This window comes from Hipposideros armiger, unplaced genomic scaffold (assembly GCF_001890085.2).
Source record: "Hipposideros armiger isolate ML-2016 unplaced genomic scaffold, ASM189008v1 scaffold_61, whole genome shotgun sequence".
In the NCBI taxonomy this organism is placed as follows: Eukaryota; Metazoa; Chordata; class Mammalia; order Chiroptera; family Hipposideridae; genus Hipposideros; species Hipposideros armiger.
This window is the reverse complement of record NW_017731411.1, coordinates 1,553,011-1,576,333: the sequence shown is the minus strand read 5'-3', so window position 1 is coordinate 1,576,333 and position 23,323 is coordinate 1,553,011. Positions and strand designations below refer to the sequence as shown.

Sequence of the window (23,323 nt, the reverse complement as noted above, 5' to 3'; positions counted from 1 at the left end):
TGCCTAAAGGAACTTCAAGAAACAACCAAACACTTCGTAAAAGCACCACATGCCTCTGTCTTATAATCTAAGTTACTTTTTGTCACTTTAGAGGAGTGACTGGAAAGAGTTCTTTAACACACGTGGACTAAAAATGACAACGATAATTGTCACAAAACTTACATTTGTGATGCACTTTACAATGCTACAGTGCTTTTATATTTATTTAAACCTTGGAAACACTACGTATCAAAACAGGGTGTGCATACCTCAGGGGTATGGGAAGAAAATGTGAGAACTTTCACTTATATTTGACTTTTTCATTTTCTTTAAAGCACACATTTTGCATATCTTAAAATGAATATAATACATTAGCGTAAGAGTACATGGATTTTATTTACAAATAACTATACATACATTGTTGTGTTATATGTGACATTTATATACAATATTATAAATATACATATACATATGTGCACTTATAACTTTCTTACTGATAAAGTACATGATTAACAAACTTTGGAGAACCCTGCTCTGAAATAAACAGCAAGGCAAGCAATGGTATTAGGTATTAACATGGCATTTTATATGTGGAGATCCACGTGCAAATAAGTAGTAGTGAATTCAATCTAGGATCTCATCAAGATCACACAGTTTATGCACAATATTTGGCTCTGTGCTTTATAGATACTCTTTAACAAGTACTCCAAAGATACATTTTCAGAAGGTGAAAATTAATGAAAGGAAGCACACACAGAAACACACGATCACCTATCTGATTACAAAATCACAAAGCAGGCCAGTAAAGCTTTAATAACACTGTGTACCTGCATACAACCCATGATAATGTTTCTTATACCACAGGTTTTAAGGGGAATTGCAATGACATGGGAGGGAGCTTCGCTGCACACACTGTGACTTCTGCAAGAGAGGGAGCTTTATTTGTCACCCATAAACTTAGGCGTTGCAAGACTCGAGTATAAGTTTAGCCAGCCTCCCTAGTTCTAACATTGCAATACACTTTCCAGAGCAGCAATGAACTGCTTGAAAGGTTTTGCCTTCTCCAATATGCAAGAGGTATTTTTGGAGAAGCAGCTTTATCAATAATGAATTTTTTTAAAGTCTCCATACTTTAAGGACTATTGGTCTCTGAGTGTAAGCATAATCGAGGTGCTTTATTTCCGCTTTGAGATCAATTAAAAATAACTATAAGGATTATATATAAAAACTGGTCATCTACATCCTGCTCTTCTCTCTTTTAATGTCTTACTACTTTTTGAGCACCGGCCCCAAAAGAATTAAGTGAAAAACAAAACTCTAATAAGTCATTGGGATAATTATCAACTGACAAAAGATTTGACAGAAAGATTAAAACCACCGGCTAAATGAGTTTGAGATTCTCTATAGATTTTAAATTATCCTTGTGATCTATTATATCTCATTATCTTCGATAGTGGATACTAGCAATATTGTAATCTGAATCCTACAAACCCGGGATGCATTCTCTTTAAGGCTGTTCTGTGTACAAAGCTGACAGAGAATAGGCAGTTAATTAATTGATGTGGTTTTGTTCATGTGTGTATCTGAGCAATAGGATAAGTTTCTGTTAGTTGATCTCAAAGTTCAAAATTATAAAACTTATCAATGATGAGGCAGGAATTAAGTCTTTTCTGATTTTCAAATGAGCACGTATTTTTTACTTCATAGCTGTACTTATGATTTCCGCCTCTCTCTTCATTTCTGTTAACACCTTAAGCTTCAAATGTTTCAATTTCTAATTTGAGTTTTTTAGGTTCCACGGCTTGGCAGTGTTCTGTAAACCTCATGACACAGTCATCTTACCAACACACATATCAAAGAAGGTGATAATTCTTATGCCTATTGTTACGTTCACATGAAAAGTCAATTGATGAGAGACATGGTATTTTTTTCCTCAGCCACATTAAAGGATATCAATCAGAGGTAACTGATTACAAACCATAACCACTTCTGGTTAAAAGACTTTTTATAGAGATTTTTAATAACACAGCTGCAAAACTAAGAACTTATGGGGCCTTCCTGCTTTACTCTTTCTTTTTTTCATATAGTTAATGACCATCGCTGGGCTGAACCATCTTACGACCAAATTAAAACTCATAACTTCAAATTTACCAAGTTACGAAAATGAAACATTTAAGTATGATTGCCAAGGCAACTCACCGGGAAGCGTTTGGTTTGCATATACAGTCAGCATTCGGAAAAGGGAAATGAAATCGCTATCAGCTCTGCTTAAATAAATACATACATAAAAGCTGTTCATATCTAATTATGTATCACTGAGGGAGAGCCTAAGATTGTTCTCTCAACTAGTTTTCCCATTGCTTTTAAGCTTTTCTACTTTGTCATCCTATTTTTAGGTTTTTTTCCTTCTCAATAAACATTTCTTCTCAATATACTTAATAACCAACTCTTTATATACAACCTTTGCAATTAGCTAAAAAACTTTTCCATAAAACTGATGCCTATCAAACTTTTAAGAAGTAGAAACATGTCTTTTGAAAGGAGAAATGGTCAGTTGGGCAGTTTTCACTAAAACAGAGAAGGCTTTTCTCAGTTCCATATCAAAATTGTGTCATTGTCCAGAAAGCAGATAATCTATGATAAACATTTAAAATAATAAAGAATTAAGATTATGCATTCATTTAAAGTATCATTCTGATTTTGACAGTTATTAGCGTTTATCTACATTTGATTATTTTTACAACACATGTAACAGGTCAGTAAAATGGACCTGCTCGCTTGTCCCTTGTATTTGGACCTAAATGCATACGTATACTAACGCATCATTATTTTCTTTTTCACTGAGAATTTTCATTTATTCCTGGAAATTAAATAGTTATGCAACAATGTTGGTTATGCTATTATTCTAGGCATTCACAAGAATTTTCTAGCAAGAAAAGTCGTTTAGAAATACTTTTAACATGACCGACAGCTGGAAGAATTCCCTGAGTGGTGTTGATCCCTTTAAGTGGAAAATCAATAATCATTTGCCAACCCTAATAGATGATTCACTGATAACATTTATGTTCACTATTTATCTGGAAAAAAAAAAAAAAAGAAAGAAAGCCTCCTGGGGACTAGATCATTCAGAATAAAGCCAAGTCAAATCTTTGAGGATCCCTCTGAACTTCAAGGGGTACAGATTTCACAAGTTCAATAAACTTTTAGAGAAACACAGTGGGGCCATTTCAATCCCCCACAGGTATGTCGAGTACAAAATAAAGTGGCAGATTAAAAACTTCAGGACAGAATGACACAGATGAAAGCAACACTGTAAAAGCAGACAGAGGAATTACAAAGCCCAGCAGCCTAAAGTCATCTGGAACAATACTTTCCAGTCACCACTAAGCATTCAATCACTACCGTCCAGTAAAATACAACAGATCCTCAAATAAAGTCATTTGGTTCAATGTCGTTTTGCTATAACATTGATGAGAAAAAAGAATTGATTCCCAGCAGGAGCCACTGACTGTGAAGTTTGCTCATTCTCCTCCTGTCTGCGTGATTTTCTCGTTTCCTCCACATCCCAAAGATGTGCACGTGAGAACTGGCGTGTGTCAACTGTCCCAGTCTGAGTGAGTGTGGGTGTGGGTAGGGGTGAGCCCTGTGATAGAAGGATGTGCTGTCCAGGGTGGGTGCCCATCTGGTGCCCTGAGCTACTGGGACAGGCTCTGGCCACTGTGACCCTCAACTGGAACAAGCAGGTTGGAAAATAATTACCTTACTTGTTTTTGTTAAAATTTTATTCCAATTAATATTAGTATATCTAGTATGCATGCTTAAATGTACGTATAGCTCACATTTATTTCAATGTTTAATATTTAGAAGTGTTTTGGGCTTTCGTTTAGAAGTTAGATGATGTTTTTGTGACCAGAAACAGGCCATAGGAAGTGAACTCTTGTTTATGTCAATTAGCCTATAGTAAGATTGGTTCTGTTATGTCATTTTGCTTAAAGTCACAGTTTCCAAGAACCTATTGGTGACACTGAGGACTTACTCTAATTGATTATTTGGAATTAAAAGGTTAATCTGTTCAAAATTCTGCAAATGGTGGCAACAGAGTTTATTTTACTTTTTTTTCCATTGAGTGTCTATGTTTTGAACACCTACTATGTGCAAGGCATGAGCTAGGCAATGGGAATGCAGCAGTCATACACAGAGATGTGGTCCCTGCCCCTTGGAGCTCACACACTGGCAAGGACCCAGACAAGCCAATAGGCACCACAACACCATGTGTGAGCGCTTCTGCAGGGGAGGTGACGCATGCTGTGAAGAGCCCGGAAGGGCTTCCTAACCTAGCAGGCTGCCCACCCTGATGTCAGAGTTGAAGACTAAGGATAAGTAGTAGGTAGCCTGGTGAGCAGTACAGAGGGTGAGGTGGAAGTGCGTGTTGGAGGCAGAAGGCAGGGCAAGCACAAAGTCACAGGGTGAGCGAGTGCTCCGCTCTAAACCTTCACTCCTCTACGGATAAAATAGCAGTGTGTAAACACAGATAAAGATGCACCCTTGTGGTTTTTTTCTGTTTTTTTTACAAAATACTGATATGTTAGAGTCCCTCTTCTCATTCTTAACTCCAAATTCACTATGCCCCCATCTTATGATATAAAAAAACATGAAGCTAATGAATAAAAATGTTTTCTGGTACTTAAACAGATAACCTTGCAACATTCTTTTAAAATTCTCCGTGTTTCATTCCTTGATCTTAATAAATGAGATGCTACCATACTATGGTTTGAACTGGAAACCCGGCTCTTGATAATTTCCCAAATGATAATTAGGCGCCGGGGCGCATGGGACCTGCAGGGTTGGGAAGAATCATTTGGTCCCCTCTAGAGATGCAGGTGATGCCCTCTATGGAGGTGGGGGATCTGCTTGGACTTGCAGAATCTAAGAGGGCTCCCAAGTGTCACCCTGACGGAACCAGCCACTGATGGGAGGCTGGGGGGAGAGGAAACAGGTAGAAGGGAGAAAAGGCAATGACAGATGAGGGTTCAGATAAAGTGCACTAGCAGGAAGTTGCGAGGTTCCCACTTCTTAATGAGAACTCAACCTCTACTTTTCTTAGAAGTTTGCCGGGAGAGAAGAGAGGGTAGGGGAGAGGGTGTTGAATGAGTTCTCCAGATAAGAAGAGTTTCTCAAAGTATGTTCTGGGGACCATTCGTAACAGGGTCATCTATTAAAACATAGATTCCTAGGCCCCACCCCAGACCTAGGGGAAAGGGGTTTATGGAGAAGAGGCCCAGGAATTTGCATCATAACAAGTACTCCAAGTATCTCAGGTGGCAAGTAAAGTTTTAGAGCCACTGAAGATAGTGAAGTTCCCTGGGTTGACAGTGGAAACTGGGGTGAAGAAGAAAACTGAGCAAGATGCCAAAGCCCTCGGCGACTGCTGGAGTGCAACAAAGACCTCAAGGAGAGGAAAGTGTCATGGTGCCACCTGGCTCATTTCCTCACTTAGCTCAAGTTTCACCATCACCCTAAGCCTTTTCAGTGCAGATGTACACTTGGGCTAGCTGGCTTTCCTCTGTGGCACAGCCCCATACTAACAGCTCCCCAACACAAACTAGGAGTCTCAAAATGCAGATGTCATTACCAAGGTGATAAGAAAACTGCTGACAGATCAGTACACATCTACAACCACTACAAGAGAAGTAAGTTTTGAGCTGGCAAATCAGACTTATGTTACAACCTCCCTTGCAGCTAGAGGTAGCCACGTTGTACTCTACTAGCCAAAGAAATATAAGAAATTCCTATCAAGAGCTTCCCTTCCCAAATAAAAAGGCCAAGTCTGATAAGGAGGTGTCTGCCTTTCCACGTCATCCCCCTTCTTCATTCTCTCTGCCTGGAATACAATATGATGATGGGGAAGTGGCAGCCATCTTGTGGTCTTGAGAACAAAGGCCACAAGCTAACAATGACAGAGCAAAAGGAGGGAATCAGTTATGTTGACAACATCCTTTAGCACTAGCTCTTCTCTCCTGATTTCAGACTCCTTGACACAAGAGAAAAATAAACCCTTTATTTGTTTAAGTCACTGCTCTTCAAGTTTTCAGTTATATGCAGTTGAGCCCAGTCTCAACTCATAGTTTATTCTCTCTTCTCTAAAGTTGTTAATATTTTTTGAGATGATCATCCTTATGAAATTTCTTTTACATTCCTCTAGTATCTACCACAGCATTTTATACTTACAGTCAATTCAATTAACATCAAACTGAATTTAAAACAATTAAATCATCAGAAAACAGAACAGCTTAGATCCGGGGTCGGCAAACTGCGGCTCGCAAGCCACATGCGGTTCTTTGGGTTGTACATGTGGCTCAGAAGTAAAATTGAAAGTGAAAATAAAACTATCATAGTTTCATTTATAAAATTTTTAAATGATATTATTCACATAATGGTGATTTCATTTGTTTTATGGCTCTCGAATAATTTTTAAATTGTTTTGAGGGACAGGATTGGCTCTTCCATCTCAAAAGTTTGCCAACCCTGGCCTAGATAACATGTTTTTTCATCTAAATCAGAACACTGGCTAAAGGATCTACATGGCCCATCCCCACCAGAAACCAACTGAAGTCGAGAAATAAAGATCAGAGAAAAACCTACATCAGCAGTAAATTAAATTGAGGATACTAACATCCTCAAGAAATGCTTGTCAAACAAGGTACAGATGACAATAAATTGAAGATAGTTGCTGAGAGCTGACTTATTATTACTTTCATTATTTGAATAGCAAAAAATTGGACTACCTAAATATCAACTAAGAAGGAAATGGATAAACATGGGAATAAAGGCTGTCCGACAGCACCCACTAGTGCTTCCCGATGTGGAGACGCGAGGGACAAGCTGAGGCCAGGGTGAACCATGGATGACATGGGCCCACTCTCTGAAACGTCCCTTTACCATCAGAGCAGGAGTGTTCAGACACAGCTGCATCACAGCTAGAGGGAGAGAGAAGCGGTCATACCAGAGAGCAGGGCCTTGCCTTGATAGAATTCTAAGACAACGCCAAACGTTCCTGCGTACCCCTGTCCTGTGTGGGAAGCTGCCACTAACACTGTGTCCCGGCCCAGCAGGGTGTTCTTTCAGCTCAGGAGGAAGCAGCACCAGAGGAAAGGCTGGGCAAACACGCTGAATTCTGTGAGCAGAGGCAGACTACACTAAAAACCAGGCTCGGAAAGCAGGACTCTGGCACTACGTGGTTTCAAAACCACAGTGAAAATATCCTGTGGAGAAAATGTTTCCCTGCTGATAGTTCCCTCCGCGTCTCCTTCAGGCCACAGGAATGTTACACCAATAATGTAAACTGATAGCCTCCATCCTTTAGCTTAAGTTGCAAGAGAAGTCCAATGTCAAGTTAAACTGTTAGGTGACAGTTCATTCCGTCAATACATAATGAGCACCTACTATGTGCCAGGCACTGCTCTAGGCATGAAGGATGTAACAATGCAAACAGACACATGCCCTGTCCTCACAGAGTTTACATTCTTTTGGGGGATTTACTACTGTCTGGAATACTCTTGTCTTTATCTGGGAATGGGTAAAGACGGAGACGTAAACTGGTCAATGTAAGACTAAAAAAGATTATACAGCATAAAAGAAAACAAGGGGCAGAGAAAAAAAAGAGGTTGAATATATTTATGAAAAAGATACGCAACAGAACTAGGAGACTCTAAGCTCCTCGTAAAGAGCAAGATCCATGTGGCAGGGGCTAGCAAACACCCTTCTACCCACCCCACCCACCACATTCACCCCATTCTATCCATGCCAGTTGGAAGGGTACACTTGGGAGATAGCAGGGACTCAAGGAATAGCAGGCGAGTGAGTAGAATAAGTAGAAAAACAAGAACAAAATAAAAACAAACCAATGAAACAGAAAAAGTGGATTAAGAAAGTATACAGAAGTAAATACTACTACAGTAGAATGTTAAAAGTCATGAGAATAAAAAGTAGACAGCATAAAATTAAATCACAGCTGTACATAATACACCTCCAAGGATCCTTCAAAATGAAGCAAAAAATTATAGTGAGAAAAGCAGATGGAGAGAGCATAACAGAGAGGCAATTATACTGGAAAATGAAATAATTGCTATAAATATGAAAAAGGACATAACCAGATCATCATTTGATTGGCTCCCAGAAAAACTCAAGAAAGAATCAACTGAAAAAAAACATTTTTAAAAATACCTCAAAATTAATTTATCAGTAAATGTATATAATCTATTTAAAGAAAACCATAAAATTTGAGAGGCATCAAAGAAGACTTGGATGAATGAAGATGATGAATACGGCAAAGATCTCAGTTCATCCCCAAATTAATCTATAAATATGCTGAAATACCAATTAAAGTACTAACAGAATTTGGGGAGAAGGGGATTGAGGTTTGTCCATAAATAGAGTTCCACAAATTCTTAAATTTATGAGTACGACACTCAACACTGGTTAATGACTTATTAAAAACTGGGTATATCTCCACCTTATACCATTTTCTATAAGTGAAAAGTTTTAATGTAAAATATAAAATTATAAAAATATAGGATAAAAACATAGATAAATATTTACAAAACTTTTGTGTGGGAGAGGCTAAGCATGATACAAAAACCAGAAACCACAAGAAAAATATATTGATAGATTTGATTACATAAAATTAACATTTGCACATCAAAATAACAATAAATGAAAACAAGAAGCAAACAACATATAAGATATAAGACATTTACAATAGGTATAGAAAATGGATTAAAATCTTTACTATGTAAAGACCTCTTACAAACAATAAAGACAAACACTGAAGAAAGGATAGGCCATTCACAAAAGAAATACAAACCAACAATCACCACAAAGAAAATATAATACCTCATCAACAGTTTTAAATACAGATTTAAAAACAAGTGCCATATTTCGCTCATCAAATTGGTAACTATTTAGAAAAATATACTATTATCTAGCATTCACTGGTGAAGATAGGATGAGTTAGTTACTCTGGTGACATCACAAACAGGTAAAACCTTTCTCAAGGGAGATCCGCCAGTGAAAATCTAAAGCTTTAAGGGTATGTACACCCTCTACCCCAGCAAGGCCACTTGTATGCACTTATCCTAGGAAAGTCACCATAGATTTTACTTGAAGATATTAATTACAGTACTCTTTATAATAATAATAGAAAACTGAAAACAATCTAAATGGAAGAGTGGTAAATAAATTATGGTATAAATATGCAATGGCATGCTATATATCCATTAAAAACAAAGAGTACTTCTAAGGATCTAACTTTCAGAAATAAGTGTACAAGGACATGTGTATGATAATATTAAAAAATCATTGTTTTTAATAAGTAAAAAACTAGAGACTATCTAAACATTAACTAATAAGAAAATGGTTCAATAAGTTCAATGTATACACACTATGTAATACTAGCCAAACTTAAAATAAAGGCGGTCGTTTTAATTATATTGATAAGGAAGCGTGTCTATGCAGGGAAGGAAATAACTCAACAAAATGTGCATTAAGACCCCATTTTTATAACACAAACACAATGGAAACTATATATGCTATATATGCATTCATATGATATATAATATAATATAATAAATATAATATAATATAATATTTCTTTCTTGAACCTTTACTATGTGCAGGTTTGGTACTAAATTATTTACCTGTATTGTCTCACATAATTTTCACAACAATCCCATGAGGTAGGATTATCCCTATTTTACAGATAAAGAAACTGAGGCTTAGAGATTTGAAAAAATGTGCCCCTTTATCACAAAGCAATACACGATAAACCAGAGACTCCAACCCTGCCAGTATGACTCCAGAGGTTGTGCTATTAATATTAACATTACAACACAGACTTCTTAGAAAAAGCTGAAAAACTGTATGCAAAAGACTGGTTACTGCATGGCCTGGAGGAGACTTTTTGCATATTATGTGTTTTTGTCTTAAGAAAATATTACTTTTAAAATTTAAAGTCACCAAAAATAGGGTAAACACATGAACACAAAAAGATATGCACAGAATAATCTTTAAAAATTACAGAATGTTACACTTTATGATCTTACATTTGTTTAAAAAGCAAAACTATATGAATGGGATGTATAGAAAAAAATTCTAGAATACACCAAAATCATCAAAATGGTTATCACTTTGAGAGGGTGAAATTATAGGGGGATCCTAATTTTCTCATTTTTTATCTGCATTTTCCATTTTTTCAAAAGTAAACACTTAATGATAAAAATACCACTTTAATATTTAATAAGCATGTAATTATTAAGGTAATTATTTAAAATATAAATTAAAATTAAAGAAATTATAATTCTACTCAATATTTTTATGAAAATGCAGGCAATCTCATACATTATCTGATAGCTGAAGACTGCAGTACGCGCAAAACTATACAAGCAATCTAAAATCTAAAATAAAATAGCATTCTCTATTCCTGTTTTTTTTTTTTTTCTTCTTTTAATAAAAAGCAACATTCTAAGCCCTGGAGGGATATACATTGATAGACTGCAGTTTATATCAGTTCCATCAGCAGCATAACAATCTATTTTAGTGTTCTGGTCTCAGAAAATGTGTTGTAGCTTTTCAGCACAGATGTTATTCAGGAAAAAAATTCTACTTTTTATTGACCAATATTAAGTATAAATTCAGTTGAGTCACCAAAGCCTCTTATGATCCTAATCCAAATAAAATTTCTTTACCCCAGTGTGGTCCTTGCAACAAACTGCAAAACACATTGTAAATAGCTCAGTTGGCAAGAGAAACTCAAGGGAGACATATCATTATTTCTTTATAAACTCAGTCGTACTTCCTTTCATAGAAGAAAAATCTTTAAATGGCATTAGCACCAGCAAACATTTGGCCCAGATCCTGGCATAAACGCCAAGGCGTCAGGCTGCTGCGACCCTACTGTCCTACAAATGACCACTACGTGGCCCTTCCTTTTTGCTACAGTTAATTTTCCTCCATATATTACAGCTATAAACAAAAAGAGGCTGAGAAAGAAAGACCAGTTCTATAAAAGTGATTGCTGACTTCCAGATATTTCTGCCACGGCTATCATTAGCTATAAATGAATTGCCCAAGATGTTAAGAGTCCAAAATAAATCAATTGATAAAGAAAAAAATCCTGCTGACTCCAAGACATGTGTAAATTCAAGTGATAAACTAAATAGGGAGAAAAAAGGTCAAGTAAGAGGATAGGGGTCACCCAAAGGGTGCTGCCTTTTTAAATGGAATAAGCAGAAGGAAATGACTTTAATTCAATTAGTTCATCCAGAAACCTGAGGCATGGAATATATAAAATGATACTAGGAGGGATGTACAGTCCTGGGACTTTTCCATCTGTGGCTACAGGGGAGGCTGCTGCTCCCTTTCTTCTCAGTGCATCTTGCTTTTGCATAGCTCTCTTGTGTGGTCCAGACCCTGCCCAGCTGGCTTTCCTGCTGCCCAGCAGGGAGGATGCTCTGGCTCTCACTAGGTGAGTTCTCCCACATCCAGCCAGACCACTGGGCCTGGGACCACACTCTGCCTGCACAACACCTACTTCGCTTTTTCAGAAGGGTGGTCTAGGACCACCTAGCATCAGATCATCTGGCATGCTGGTCAAAACTGCAGCTCTCTGGGTCCTGACAGCAGCCAGGATGCGCCATTTGAACACACATGCCCCGTATGTTCCTTTGCACACTGACCTGTGGGAACCAATGAGTCAATGTGCACCATACAGCACAGTGTGTACTATTAAACGAGTAACTTAACCATTGCTTTAGCTTTCCGACACCATGTTTTAAATATCAAAACCTACATCTGGAATGCCTATTCAGACACACGACAATATCTGATATATAAAAGGGAAAACAACACAACAATAGCCAGTATGAAGGAAAGGAAGATGAGGCAAAAAAAACAAAACAAATAACCCTGAATTAATTATCATACTTTCCTCTGTTCCTAAAGAAATAGCATTATGAGAATCAATTTGAAGGAGTTATTTTAAATTAATTAAAGTAGCTCTTTTAAGACTCTAAGGAGAGCAAACATTGATAGTTATTTCCTGATCTGGCAGTCAGTCAGCATGACTTGCTAAGTGCCAAATAAAATACCTTTCTAGCCAGGCATCTCAGTAGACCTCTAACATCTGAGAATGCGGATCACTTCCTTTCTGAACCATGTCTTCTCTTCCAGCTTCTGTGACAAAGCCTTCCCATTTTCCTTTCTCTGACCACGTATTTCCTTGCAGACTCCATTATACACTCTACACAGTCCTTAAAAGGGGATGTACCCCAAAGTCCTGTCCTTGGCTTTCTGCTCTGCTCACCCTCCATGCTGACCCTCGGCAACCTTGATCACTAGCACGGCTCAGGGCCAACTCCACACTGAGGACCTCTTGCTTGTCCAGCCCAGTGTTCCATCTGAGCTCCTGTCCTTCCCAGCCAGCTGCCCACTGGACCACTTCACTGGATATGCCAGTGGCAACTCAAATTCCACGCGTCCAAAACCGATCTCATCATCTTCCCCACAATGGTTTCTTCCTTTATTGTCCACATTCTTAAATCTCAACACCACCATTCATCCCGTCTTCCATATCAGAAGGCTGGAAATTTTTCTTGAACAGGGGCAGCAAACTCAAATGCCTGTGGGGGCACCCCAGTAACAAATTTATTTTTTATTTAAGAAACAAGTATACAGCTCTTAACACAGTCATTTCTACGTCGTCTGCAAAAGTTAAGTTATTTAATACTCAGAATAACCCTCTGAAGTAGGTATTACAATTGTACCTAGTTTACAGATGGGTAAACGGAGGCGCAGAGATTATGGAACTTGCTCAAGGTCCCTCAGCCAGTAAGAGCCAGGATTTGAGCACAGGGACGCTGGCCCAGGGCTCACTACACCACACTGTCTCTGAGAGAACGGGGTAGAGTGTAGGGTAAGCGCAAGCACAGGGCCCAGAGAGCCAGAGAATGCTTGCTTCATCTATCAGTGGTCATGCTCTTTGCAGCTCCAGGTCCAAAACCTTTTATTCTATGTCTCCTCAGTACTCTGCCACATCTACCATTCTGTTAATTCTGTTTCCTTACTCTTTCTCGATCTCTGTCCCCGCTTTTCTCCTTCCCCTCCACAGTCTTAGTTTCAGCTCCAAGTCAGTTCTCAACTGGCTACCACTCATTTCTTTGCCATTATTCTTGCCTCTCACTACTCCATGTTCTAGAACTTTTTCTATAAAGGGCCAGACAGAAAATATTCAGGCTTTCCAGGCCATAAGTTTTTTGTCATAATCACTCAACTCTGTAAATGTAGCATGATATCGATATAAAAGAAATGGGCATGGCCATGTTGCAATAAAACTTTACTTACAAAAACAGATGACCCTTGCTCAATAGTACTACCACTGTAGTCTTTTTTTTTTCTTCTTCGAGATTTTATTGGGGAATTGGGGAAGGGGAACAGACAAGTTGCTGTCCTTTTGTTCCTCAGTCTAGTTGTGGAGGACATCGCTTCACTGGCCCATGTTGGTATTGTGATCATTGAGCTCTTCCTGGGTGAGGCAGTCGCTCGCCAGCCATTGGACAGCAGCTGACGCTGGCTGCTGGCCACTCACATTGGCTGCCAGCCACTCATGGTAGCTCACAGCAGCCCACTGCAGCCTCACTGCAGCCTACACCGTCACAGGAGACTCATGGCAGCCCAGCTCCAGGTCAAGCTGTTGTTCACCATCTTAGCTGTAGGGGGCAGTGTCACTGGCCCTCATGTGGGATCCAAACCGGGGCCCTGCTGCTCAGAGCTGGCGGTCCCAAGCCAACTCTTAACCAACGCGCCACTCGGTTGGCCCTGCAGTTTTCTTAATCAACCCTACCCCTTATGCTGAAATACATGGTCCCCAAACCTTAGAGAATATAATAAAAATATTAAAGTACCAAAAAAACCCCACACCAAAACAAACAAAAAAAACACACCACAAATGAATGCTTTTACAACCATAGGGTAGTAAAAATCTTTCTAAGCATTAAAAAACCCTAATAAATTTGAATACATAAAAGTTAAAAATCTCATCATGGCAAAATAAAACAAAACAACAAAATATCACAACTAAAGTAAAGGGAAAAAGCAAAATGTAAAAAAATATATTTTTAATACATATGATGAATGAAATGGTAATTTACAGTGAACTCTAAAGAATCAATAAGAAATGATGGAGGATATAAGAGGTAAGTAATAGAAAGAAAGTTATAAATGATCAAAATAGAGAAAAAGATGCTAAACCCCACCAAAACTTAAAAAATAAAAATGAACACACACAAAAATCTTTTTCAGTTATCAAACAGGCAAAACTGGTGAAGACTGCTAATGCACAAGCACAGGATAGGATGGAATCAAGAGGAACCCAACATGCCATTGGAGGGAATGTAAATCACTCTATCTTTTTTAGGAACAAACTACTCAATCTATCAAAATTACCATGTTTAAAGCTAGCAATACATTTCTAAACACTTTTCCTATAGACAGACTCACAAAAGTACACACTTATGTATATAAAAGTTAATCACAGAATTGCTTTTAATAGCAGAAAACTGGAAACACCCTAAATGTTTCCCTGCAGAGGATGAGTTAAGTAAGTAATGGCAGTTCCATATACTGGAATATTATGCAGTGAGGTAAATACTATCAGTGAAAGCTATACTGTTAAAAGAAAATGGCAAGTTAAATGTAAAACCGTATCTTTATGTTTATATCTACATATTTGTATACATAGAGAAGGCTACATTTCAAGCAGGAGTTTTATCTAAAATGAACGGCAAGGATCCTTTTTCAGTTTAAGACATATGCTTCTGTATTATTTGGATTTCTTTTTCTTACAATAAGTTTATATTAATTTAGTAGTATTTAAAGCAACTTGAAAGATAAATGAGACAAAACACAGTGAAAACCTTCCAGAACTTTCCGCCACTGGGGTGTAACAGCCAAACTCTTCAGCATAAAATATGCACACACGCCAGCACGACAAAACGGCCCTGCCTGACCTCCACCTCAGCCCAGTGCCTCTCCTGCACAGCACTCCGGGCGCCCTGCGTCCATTATTAAGGCACACGGCAGTGTTCTGAGCACGCCAGCCAGTGGGCCTCTGTTTAGAGTCCTGGCCTTTCCTGCCTGGCAAATAGCCATTCACTTCACCCCCTCCACAGGCAGAAACAACACTTCCTCTGGGTCCCCACTCTGCCTTATGCACACATCTCTTATAATACTTACCACATTCATTTCCTACTGATGGGTATAGCAATAATAGTTATATTAATAATAGCTAATTAAGTGCCTACCAGGTGAGCGGCACACCAGGTGTCTTACATGTATTATCTCCTTCAGTCCTCACAATGAATCTTTGAAGTAAGTACCACTGTCTCTATTTTACAGGGAAAGAAACTAAGGCACTGGAAGGTTAAGACATTGCTCAAAGTCACATAAGTATTAAGAAAGAGTTCTGGGTTTGAAACACAGATGTATATGGCCACAGTTTTATTTATTTTTATATATATATATATATATATATATATATATATATAAATTTTATTTATTTATATATGATAAAAATTAAATATAAATATTATATATATATGTGTGTGTGTGTGTGTGTGTGTGTGTGTGTGTGTACAAAATCTCTCCATTACGCTGTCAAATTCTTGAGGACAAAAATGGTCTGTGAGTTATTTCTGTATCTCCAACACATAGCACAAAGGAGTATGTGGTAAAAAGCCAATAATTATTGAAGGCTGGCAGTCTCTTAGTATTAAAAGGGGACTTAATTGTCACCACCTAGTTCTACCCACTACACAATGCAGGAATCCCTTCAACTTCCCTCAAGGATTATCTGTTTCCACTTAGGTAGTTCCAATGATGAGGACCACTGTCTTACCAGGCAGTCCATTTCATATCTAAACAGTTCCCCGAAAAACTCCTTCATACATAGAGAAGCTGCCACCCAGTTCACACATGCCACCTCTGCTTTGCCCTCTGGACTATAAATTACCAGCACTGTTCCTTTAAATTAACAGAGTTTTTTGAGGGTGTTTGAGGGTGGCTGCCATGTCTTCATTCTCCTTTCCCTCACCACCTTTCTCCCTCCTCCCTTCTCTTTTCCAAGCAAAATAATCTTATTCCTCAAGTGACAGGGTTTCCATATCCCCTCTTCTTCGTGGCTGCCCTCCTCTGGAGGACTTCAGTCTGTCAATTCCCTCTCAGAAGCAGCCCCTACCAACCAAGCAGCACTGTGCCCAGACAGCTAGAAGTGCTCAACACATATATGGCATGATTTCTGTCCTCAGAACCTCAGGAAAATATAACGTACATTAAACAGACAATCAAGTGTTTACCTTGATTATTTGAAAACTAACCTTTGAAAGTCTCCCGTGTGTCAGGCACACTGCTGAGTACTTCAAAGGTATTATGTGATTGAATTATTAAGTGATTTATTATTATTCCTACTTTATGGATGAGGACATTGTCTCGACAAGGTCAAAAAACTGCCCAAAGTCTCACTGGCCAGTACGTTTCATAGCCGGAATCTGAACTCAAGTCGGCTTGACTTCAAAGCCACGTTCTGAGCTTTGAGAAGGGAGACTTGGACCAAGAGCAGGCAAGGGAAGGCTTAATGGAGAAGCCTTGAAAGGATGGGACTGGATAGAAGAGAGGCAGACTGGACTCCCCCAGAGGAAGGACTATGGAGGGGTGGAAGGCGGCAGGGAAGGGGAAACAGTATATTTCTGGGGAAAAGTCTAATCATTTCCGATTACAACGTTCCTTTAAAATCAGGCAGAGTTGAGGCAGGAAGCAGTAGAAAACTATAGACTGTTGAGTAGGTTAGGAATACACGAAAGCACTTTTTTAGGACAGTTAGTGTGGCAGCCCTGGGAAGCATATACTGCAAGGGGAGAATGATGGCAGAGAACAGTTAGGGGCCGCTGCAATAATCAAAGACCTCATGTTTTGGACCTGACCTAAGATGTAGGATGGTAGCTTCAGGAATGGGGATGAGAAATCACACCACATTGCAAAAGATTCCATTGGTAGCAGTTGGATGTTAGATAAAAGATGAAGAAAGAATGATTCTAAGATTTCTCACCTGGGGGAAGCGCAGAATGCTAGTATTACTGACAGAAATGTGACAGGAAGAGAGGAGGACCAATTTGCAGAGTGAGCAGGAGGTAGGAGAGTGGACGCGTTAAATGATGGTGCACACGAAGAAAGAAGCTACTGCTGATAACAGGGGTCACTTCTGATGCCTGCGGACTGACAGGCCTCGTTCTTTGGGTGACATCCTAAAATCACATCTTCCTTATAGTCATTCTTAACATGTTAACAACATGACACTCAAACCAGGTGTGTAAATGACAAAACTTCTTCAGAAATGTGACGATTCTTTGCTCACCTATCAGAAAGAACTAAGACTTAATTTCAAGGATACCACCTGAAATTAGTCTCACTGTTTTAGAATTGCACTGTGAAAGTTTTACTATGATTCTTTGTCAAACTCCCTATGTTGATGTGTCATCCCCCAAATAAGGTTTTTTCTTAAGTGAGCTTGGTCACTGACGAAAGAAGTTGTCTGGATTTCAGGCTCAACTCTTGAAAAACAAACAAACAAACAAACAAAAACCATTTTCTCCAATCTTCTCTACTCTCAAAAGGCTCTGTCTCATCTGTTTACTTCCTGATTTTGACTCAGTAACATTATTTACCACTTTATGCCCTCAAAGAGTACCTGGTATAACTTTATCGTTTATCCATTTCTTTGTATTCTCATCTAAGAAGAAAAGAGAGACGAGGTCTCCAGTTTGCAGGATGACCCAGAACATATATTCTAAACAGGGGTAGGGCAGAATAAGCTGTTTCTAAGTTTAGCTACGAGATGGGATGATAATAACAAAGCTTTGCCTGACTCACAGGGTGGTTGTAACAACCAAATGACATAATTATGAGTTACTACCCAAACGCATGCAATAAAATTTGGTGCCGTTTGCTACAAGTAGGCAAAAGATCTGGTTCTAAACTTCTTTTCAGAGAAGCACTCAAAATCCCTCCACACCAGGGACAATCGCAGAGGCCCAGTGGCCACTGTGGTTCACTGCACCCCCAGCACAGCAGTGGAGCCTGACCTGCTGTCAGAATTCAGACAGAACTCACCATCTTACTGCATCTTTCAAGCACAGTAGTTGTAAAAGCACGCAAGACAAGGAAATAAGCAAGATAAGTATTCTGCTTTAATTACAAATAAAAGAGAGTATTTTTAGTATAATACATTCAGTACAATACCATTTACAATTCCGCGTAAATAGAATTCAGAAAATTTGATTTCGGGTCCCAATTAAATTGAAGAGAGGAAAAATACTAAGAGACGCTCTGCAGTTTCAAAGTATTCCTTTTGGGGCAGTAAATAAAATTAGCTTTTCGTTTAACTAAAAATAAAGTTTCAAGTCACGATCTAACAATACCAGAAAAACAAAGTACCTGTGAGTTTGATTTTGGACAGTCGAGCCAAAATTCCTGGCAAATCGTCCGCATGCAGCTTCATCTCTTTCCACTGCTTTTCCTCTTTTGTCTCTTTTCCCACATCTATTGAGCCTTCAATTACTGAGGCAGATTCTAGTTCTATCAATTCTTTTTCATTTGGCTTTCTAGACAAAGATAGGCTGGAGGGTGAAAAAGGTTTCATCTCATATATTTCTGCTTTGGCTTGCCCCGAAGATGTTTTTTCGAGGAAAGGAGATACCATGGGTTCTGGCTTCGGCTTTACTTGCTGGTTGAGGCTTCTGTTCAGCTGTGTGGCATACTAAATTTAAAAAGTACATGTTACTATACAAAGCCCAAATGCTCTTAAATGGTTCAGTTACACCTTCCATCAGTCCAACTTTTAGAGTACTTGAAGGTTTAACTTTATAAATACATGGCAAATTAACTAACAGTAGAGTGCTTGTTATATGGAAATCACTAGACTACGAGATACGGAGAATATAATTAATGCCGTGGCAATCCTTTTTCTATGAATCGCAATTCTATGGTTTAGAAAATCCTAGGAATTTAATTTTCCTTGAAAGAAAGATAAATTTATTTCTTATTCATCTCCTTCAGAATTTCCCCTAACATAGTACCAGGAACTGGTGGTTTAACATTCAAATACAATGAAAAAGTTTTCTATAATTAAGAGCAAAATCAACCTGTTCACTTTCTATGTTGCGAGGCAGACAGCGCAGAGAGGGGTTCAGAGACAGTGCGTGATCCAGGGCTAAGTGACATTACAGCAGTGTGCAGAAGAAAAGGATATGGGTTTTAGAGTCAGACAGTCTCCACTGCTTACTAGTGAAAAGTAATTACTACTAGCATTTGTGAGGTACTTTATAGTTGTACACACTGTGTATTGTTATAGTTTATATAATGTATATCTCATTTAAGCTTTTCAACAGTTGTTACAGAGGGTGGACCATTTTTAGTATCTCTCTCTAATTTACAGATGAGGAAATCAAGGCTCTGAAATGAACCAACAGAACCAAGAGTCAACAACCAATTAGTTATAGGTGGCCCCAGGAGTTGGAACTACATATCCTGATAACTAGTTACACGTAAGTAGCTTTTCCATTACACATACTAGTCTTAGAAAGGAATTACCCACTCATGGATGACTCCAGAGTTCTGTTTACATAAAAACGGCATTATACACATTTGAGTTTGTCTTCTAAAAATCCATTATCCTTGAACCCCAACTTAAAAAGTTTGAACATTACTGAAAATTTAACTCTCTTATCAGAATAAGTTTTATAAGATTTTAAGTTAAAGTAGGCATTTTAGTTTAAAAAAGATGAGAGAAATGTCAACTAGGACTTTAGATTATGAATTAGCCATCATTTCATGCTTGTACTATAATTATGAGTTTTTACCTATCATTTCTCAATTCTGTAATACCGTTCTACGTGAGAAAATGGCAAATGAACTCATTGGTAATTCAGAATAAGTGACCATGTTGCTCACAATATCGGAGCCAACCTAGATATGGGCCTAGAAGAGAATGTAGGTTATCAATGCCCACTACAAAACACCTAGCAAATTATAAAAACTCAGTTCGTTTGAGTCTACTCAGAAGTGCATGTGATTAAAAGATTTTTAAATGCACTCCTAATGTAAGAAAACAGGAGGGTCACACTGTTAAAGCAATTATTTCTGTATCACTGATGTATTTATAGAACTTTAAAGAATTTAAAAAGATGTATTATAACAGTTCAGCTTTTCCTAATTTTAGTGTTGTCGAAATATGCCAGAAGTTTTCAATCTTTCTCCAAACTTAATCAATAAGTTCAAGATCATACTTTTAAGCTCAAACACCAGAATTATTCTGGTTTCAGTTAAGAATAATCAAAACAAGGGATTAACGTTTTGAATCAACTTAAGAGGATACTAAATAAAAGTCCTTTTTGAACAGAACTTCTCACAACTCTTCTTGTAATAGGAATTTTTGAAATTCCCTCATCCAGAGAAAGAAAAGACAGATAGCAGCAGAGGAAGGATGGTCTTCTGAACATACCATGCGTTTGAGGAACGTAAAGTGCTGAAATGTAATCCATTGCTTATTGACATTCCTAAAAAGATGCATAAACTTGTGATGGGATTCCCGCATAGCTCTTCTTTCTAGATACCAGACACAGCCTCCTACCCAGCCTAGAAGAGAAAGAAAAACAATGTTAAAATGATTAATGCCTCTCATCAAATGATAACTGCACCTATCCAGAAGTAAAGCCAGCACTGCGATAAGCAGTGCACATGTGATGGGTCAGAACTTTGAAATGATTCAAAACAGGTTTGTAAATAAATGCAGTTTATCAGCCCTACTTACAGTTTAAGTCAGTGTAATACTTTAACAGGGCAAGGGAAAATTTTCATTTCAGGATCATTATGCCTTTATTATATTAAATGCTTAAATGACCATGCTAAAGATATTTTTAAGAAGAAAATATAAAAACAATCAGTTCAGTCACTTTTAAAATAGTATAAAGTGAGTAGCATAATTTTTCTCAATAAATAACTGTAAGCTGGAAGATATATTTCAGATTACTATTTTGGCTATGCCAGGTAAGTCAACTAAAAGGGTGAGGAAACAGTTCTCAACAAAGAATGGCTCTATCAACCTAGTTAGGAAGAAGCTATTTTTGTTGTCTAGGAATTCGGCTTTTAATCATTATTCCAAACCGTCTCTCTAATATCAACAAACCCAGTGCTTCTGTGTAAAGCCTCATCCTAGTCAGGCCTTCAGAGTATAATGGTATAGATTCTCCCTGTCTTTTTCAGAGTCTCTCTTCTCATGGCGTCCATGACACTAAAAGTTTCTGGTTCTCTGCCACCTTCCACCCATCACTTGTCACTTTCCTAAAGGTGTCTCTTCTTGCTGTGTCTGCCACTTTTGGACAGTGTGTTCCCACTGTTCTGAACACTATATAGTATCCCTAAGCAAATGCAATCACAGGGTAATTCTTAATCTTCAACCCATTTTTAGAGTTACTATGCCTATTCCCAGCTGCTCTCTTAGTATCTCCACGTGGATACACTGAAATATGTCCTGAAGAACACTATTCTCACCCATATCTCTACTCAGTTCTCTAGTGCAGATAAAACCAGACCTCAGGAACATCTTGAATTCTTCCTTCATCATTTAATAACCATCAAGTCCAGTCAACTCTGAAAAATAGGTCAAATCTGTTCACTTCTTTCCATTCCTACTGATCCAGACCCTTATTATCTTCTATTTGGACTACAGTAACCATTGAAGGATTCAAGCCAATCATCCCAGCTTCAGTAATTTCCTTCATTCTCCAATTCAAGATCCGTAAAGCCAATGGTTTTCTTCCTGAAGCCCAGAGTACGTATTACTCACGCAAACATGTACATATTACTCACTACAGCGATACTCTCTCATTACTCTCCACTAAGCACACCACACACATCACATTTTGTTCATCTTTGTGTATGTTGTTCCCTTGCTTGCAAGTGTCTTACCTCACCTGTCAAATTTTCAAAGTCTCTTTCAACTACTCTATCACTTTATACTCTTTTTCATGGCACTTCTTAATGCAAATTGTTTCCACCATATTTTTTAGGTCCTTGGTGGCCAAGACTTACTCACTTTTGCTACAAAAGCCAAGGGAATGCTTTCCACATGATAATGAAATAGGAGGGCTGACAATTAAGTTTGTGAACTTGTTGCAATGATGTTGCTAACCTTTTTTGATATCAGAGGGATTATTTATTATGAATTTGTACCAACTGGACAGTTAACCAAGTTTACTATTTGGAAGTGTTGAAAAGGTTGTGTGAAAAAGTTAGATGAAAATGACATGAACTTTTCACCAACAATTCATGGCTCTTGCATCACGACAATGCACCAGCTCACACAGCACTGTCTGTGAGGGAGTTTTTAAATAGTAAACAAATAACTGTATTGGAACACCCTCCCTACTCACCTGATTTGACCCCCAATGACTTCTTTCTTTACCCAAAGATAAAGAAAATATTGAAAGGAAGACATTTTGATGACATTCAGGACATCAAGGTTTAATACAATGACAGCTCTGATGGCCATTCTAGAAAAAGAGTTCCAAAATTGCTTTAAAGGGTGGACTAGATGCTGGCGTTGATGCATAGCTTCCCAAGGAGAGTACTTCGAAGGTGACCATAGTGATATTCAGCAATGAGGGATGTAGCAATTTTTCTAGGATAAGTTTGCGAACTTAATTGTCAGACCTCGTACTGTTTGATGACTGGATCACCCCCACAGCTTAGCTGGACTGTGGGAGGAACAACCACTGCCCCTTGGAATACATGGCAATTATCTTAGACTGGAGATAAGTCACTTCTTCACTGACATCAGTTAATATGCATACATGAAAGAACAGCAGCATTTCTTGAAATTTCTTAAAATCAATCCTCTGATATTCTGGTTTTATTTATATTTTTGATGGTGTATGTTTTCCGTTTTTGGCCTTAACATTGTTCTTTAAGAAACAGGATTCCAGGGCCGGCCGAATGGCATGATGGTTAAGAACTGGCTTGGGACGCCAGAGGGCCCCGGTTCGGATCCCACATATGAGGGCCAGTGACACTGTCCTCCACAGCTAAGACGCTGAACAACAGCTCGACCTGGAGCTGGGCTGCCGTGAGTCGCCGGTGACAGCGTAGGCTGCAGCTCCTGTGGCAGTGGGTTGCCATGGGCTACCGTATGTAGCCAGCAGCCAGCGTGAGCGGCCAGCAGCCAGCGTGAGTGGCCATCCAGAAG

At 38.5% G+C, this 23,323-nt stretch overlaps 1 protein-coding gene across 2 annotated transcripts in view; it reads right to left on the bottom strand.

The window, feature by feature from the left end:
• COX10 (cytochrome c oxidase assembly factor heme A:farnesyltransferase COX10) overlaps nucleotides 1-23,323 on the bottom strand; it is a 136,690-nt gene that overhangs the window by 111,004 nt on the left and 2,363 nt on the right. For both annotated transcript variants that reach the window (XM_019641548.1, XM_019641547.1), the window contains exons 2-3: nucleotides 20,582-20,715; nucleotides 18,517-18,838 (exon numbers count right to left, since the gene is read on the bottom strand). In XM_019641548.1, the coding sequence (XP_019497093.1) occupies nucleotides 18,517-18,838; nucleotides 20,582-20,715 (456 nt within the window). The remainder of the gene's footprint in view (nucleotides 1-18,516; nucleotides 18,839-20,581; nucleotides 20,716-23,323) is intronic.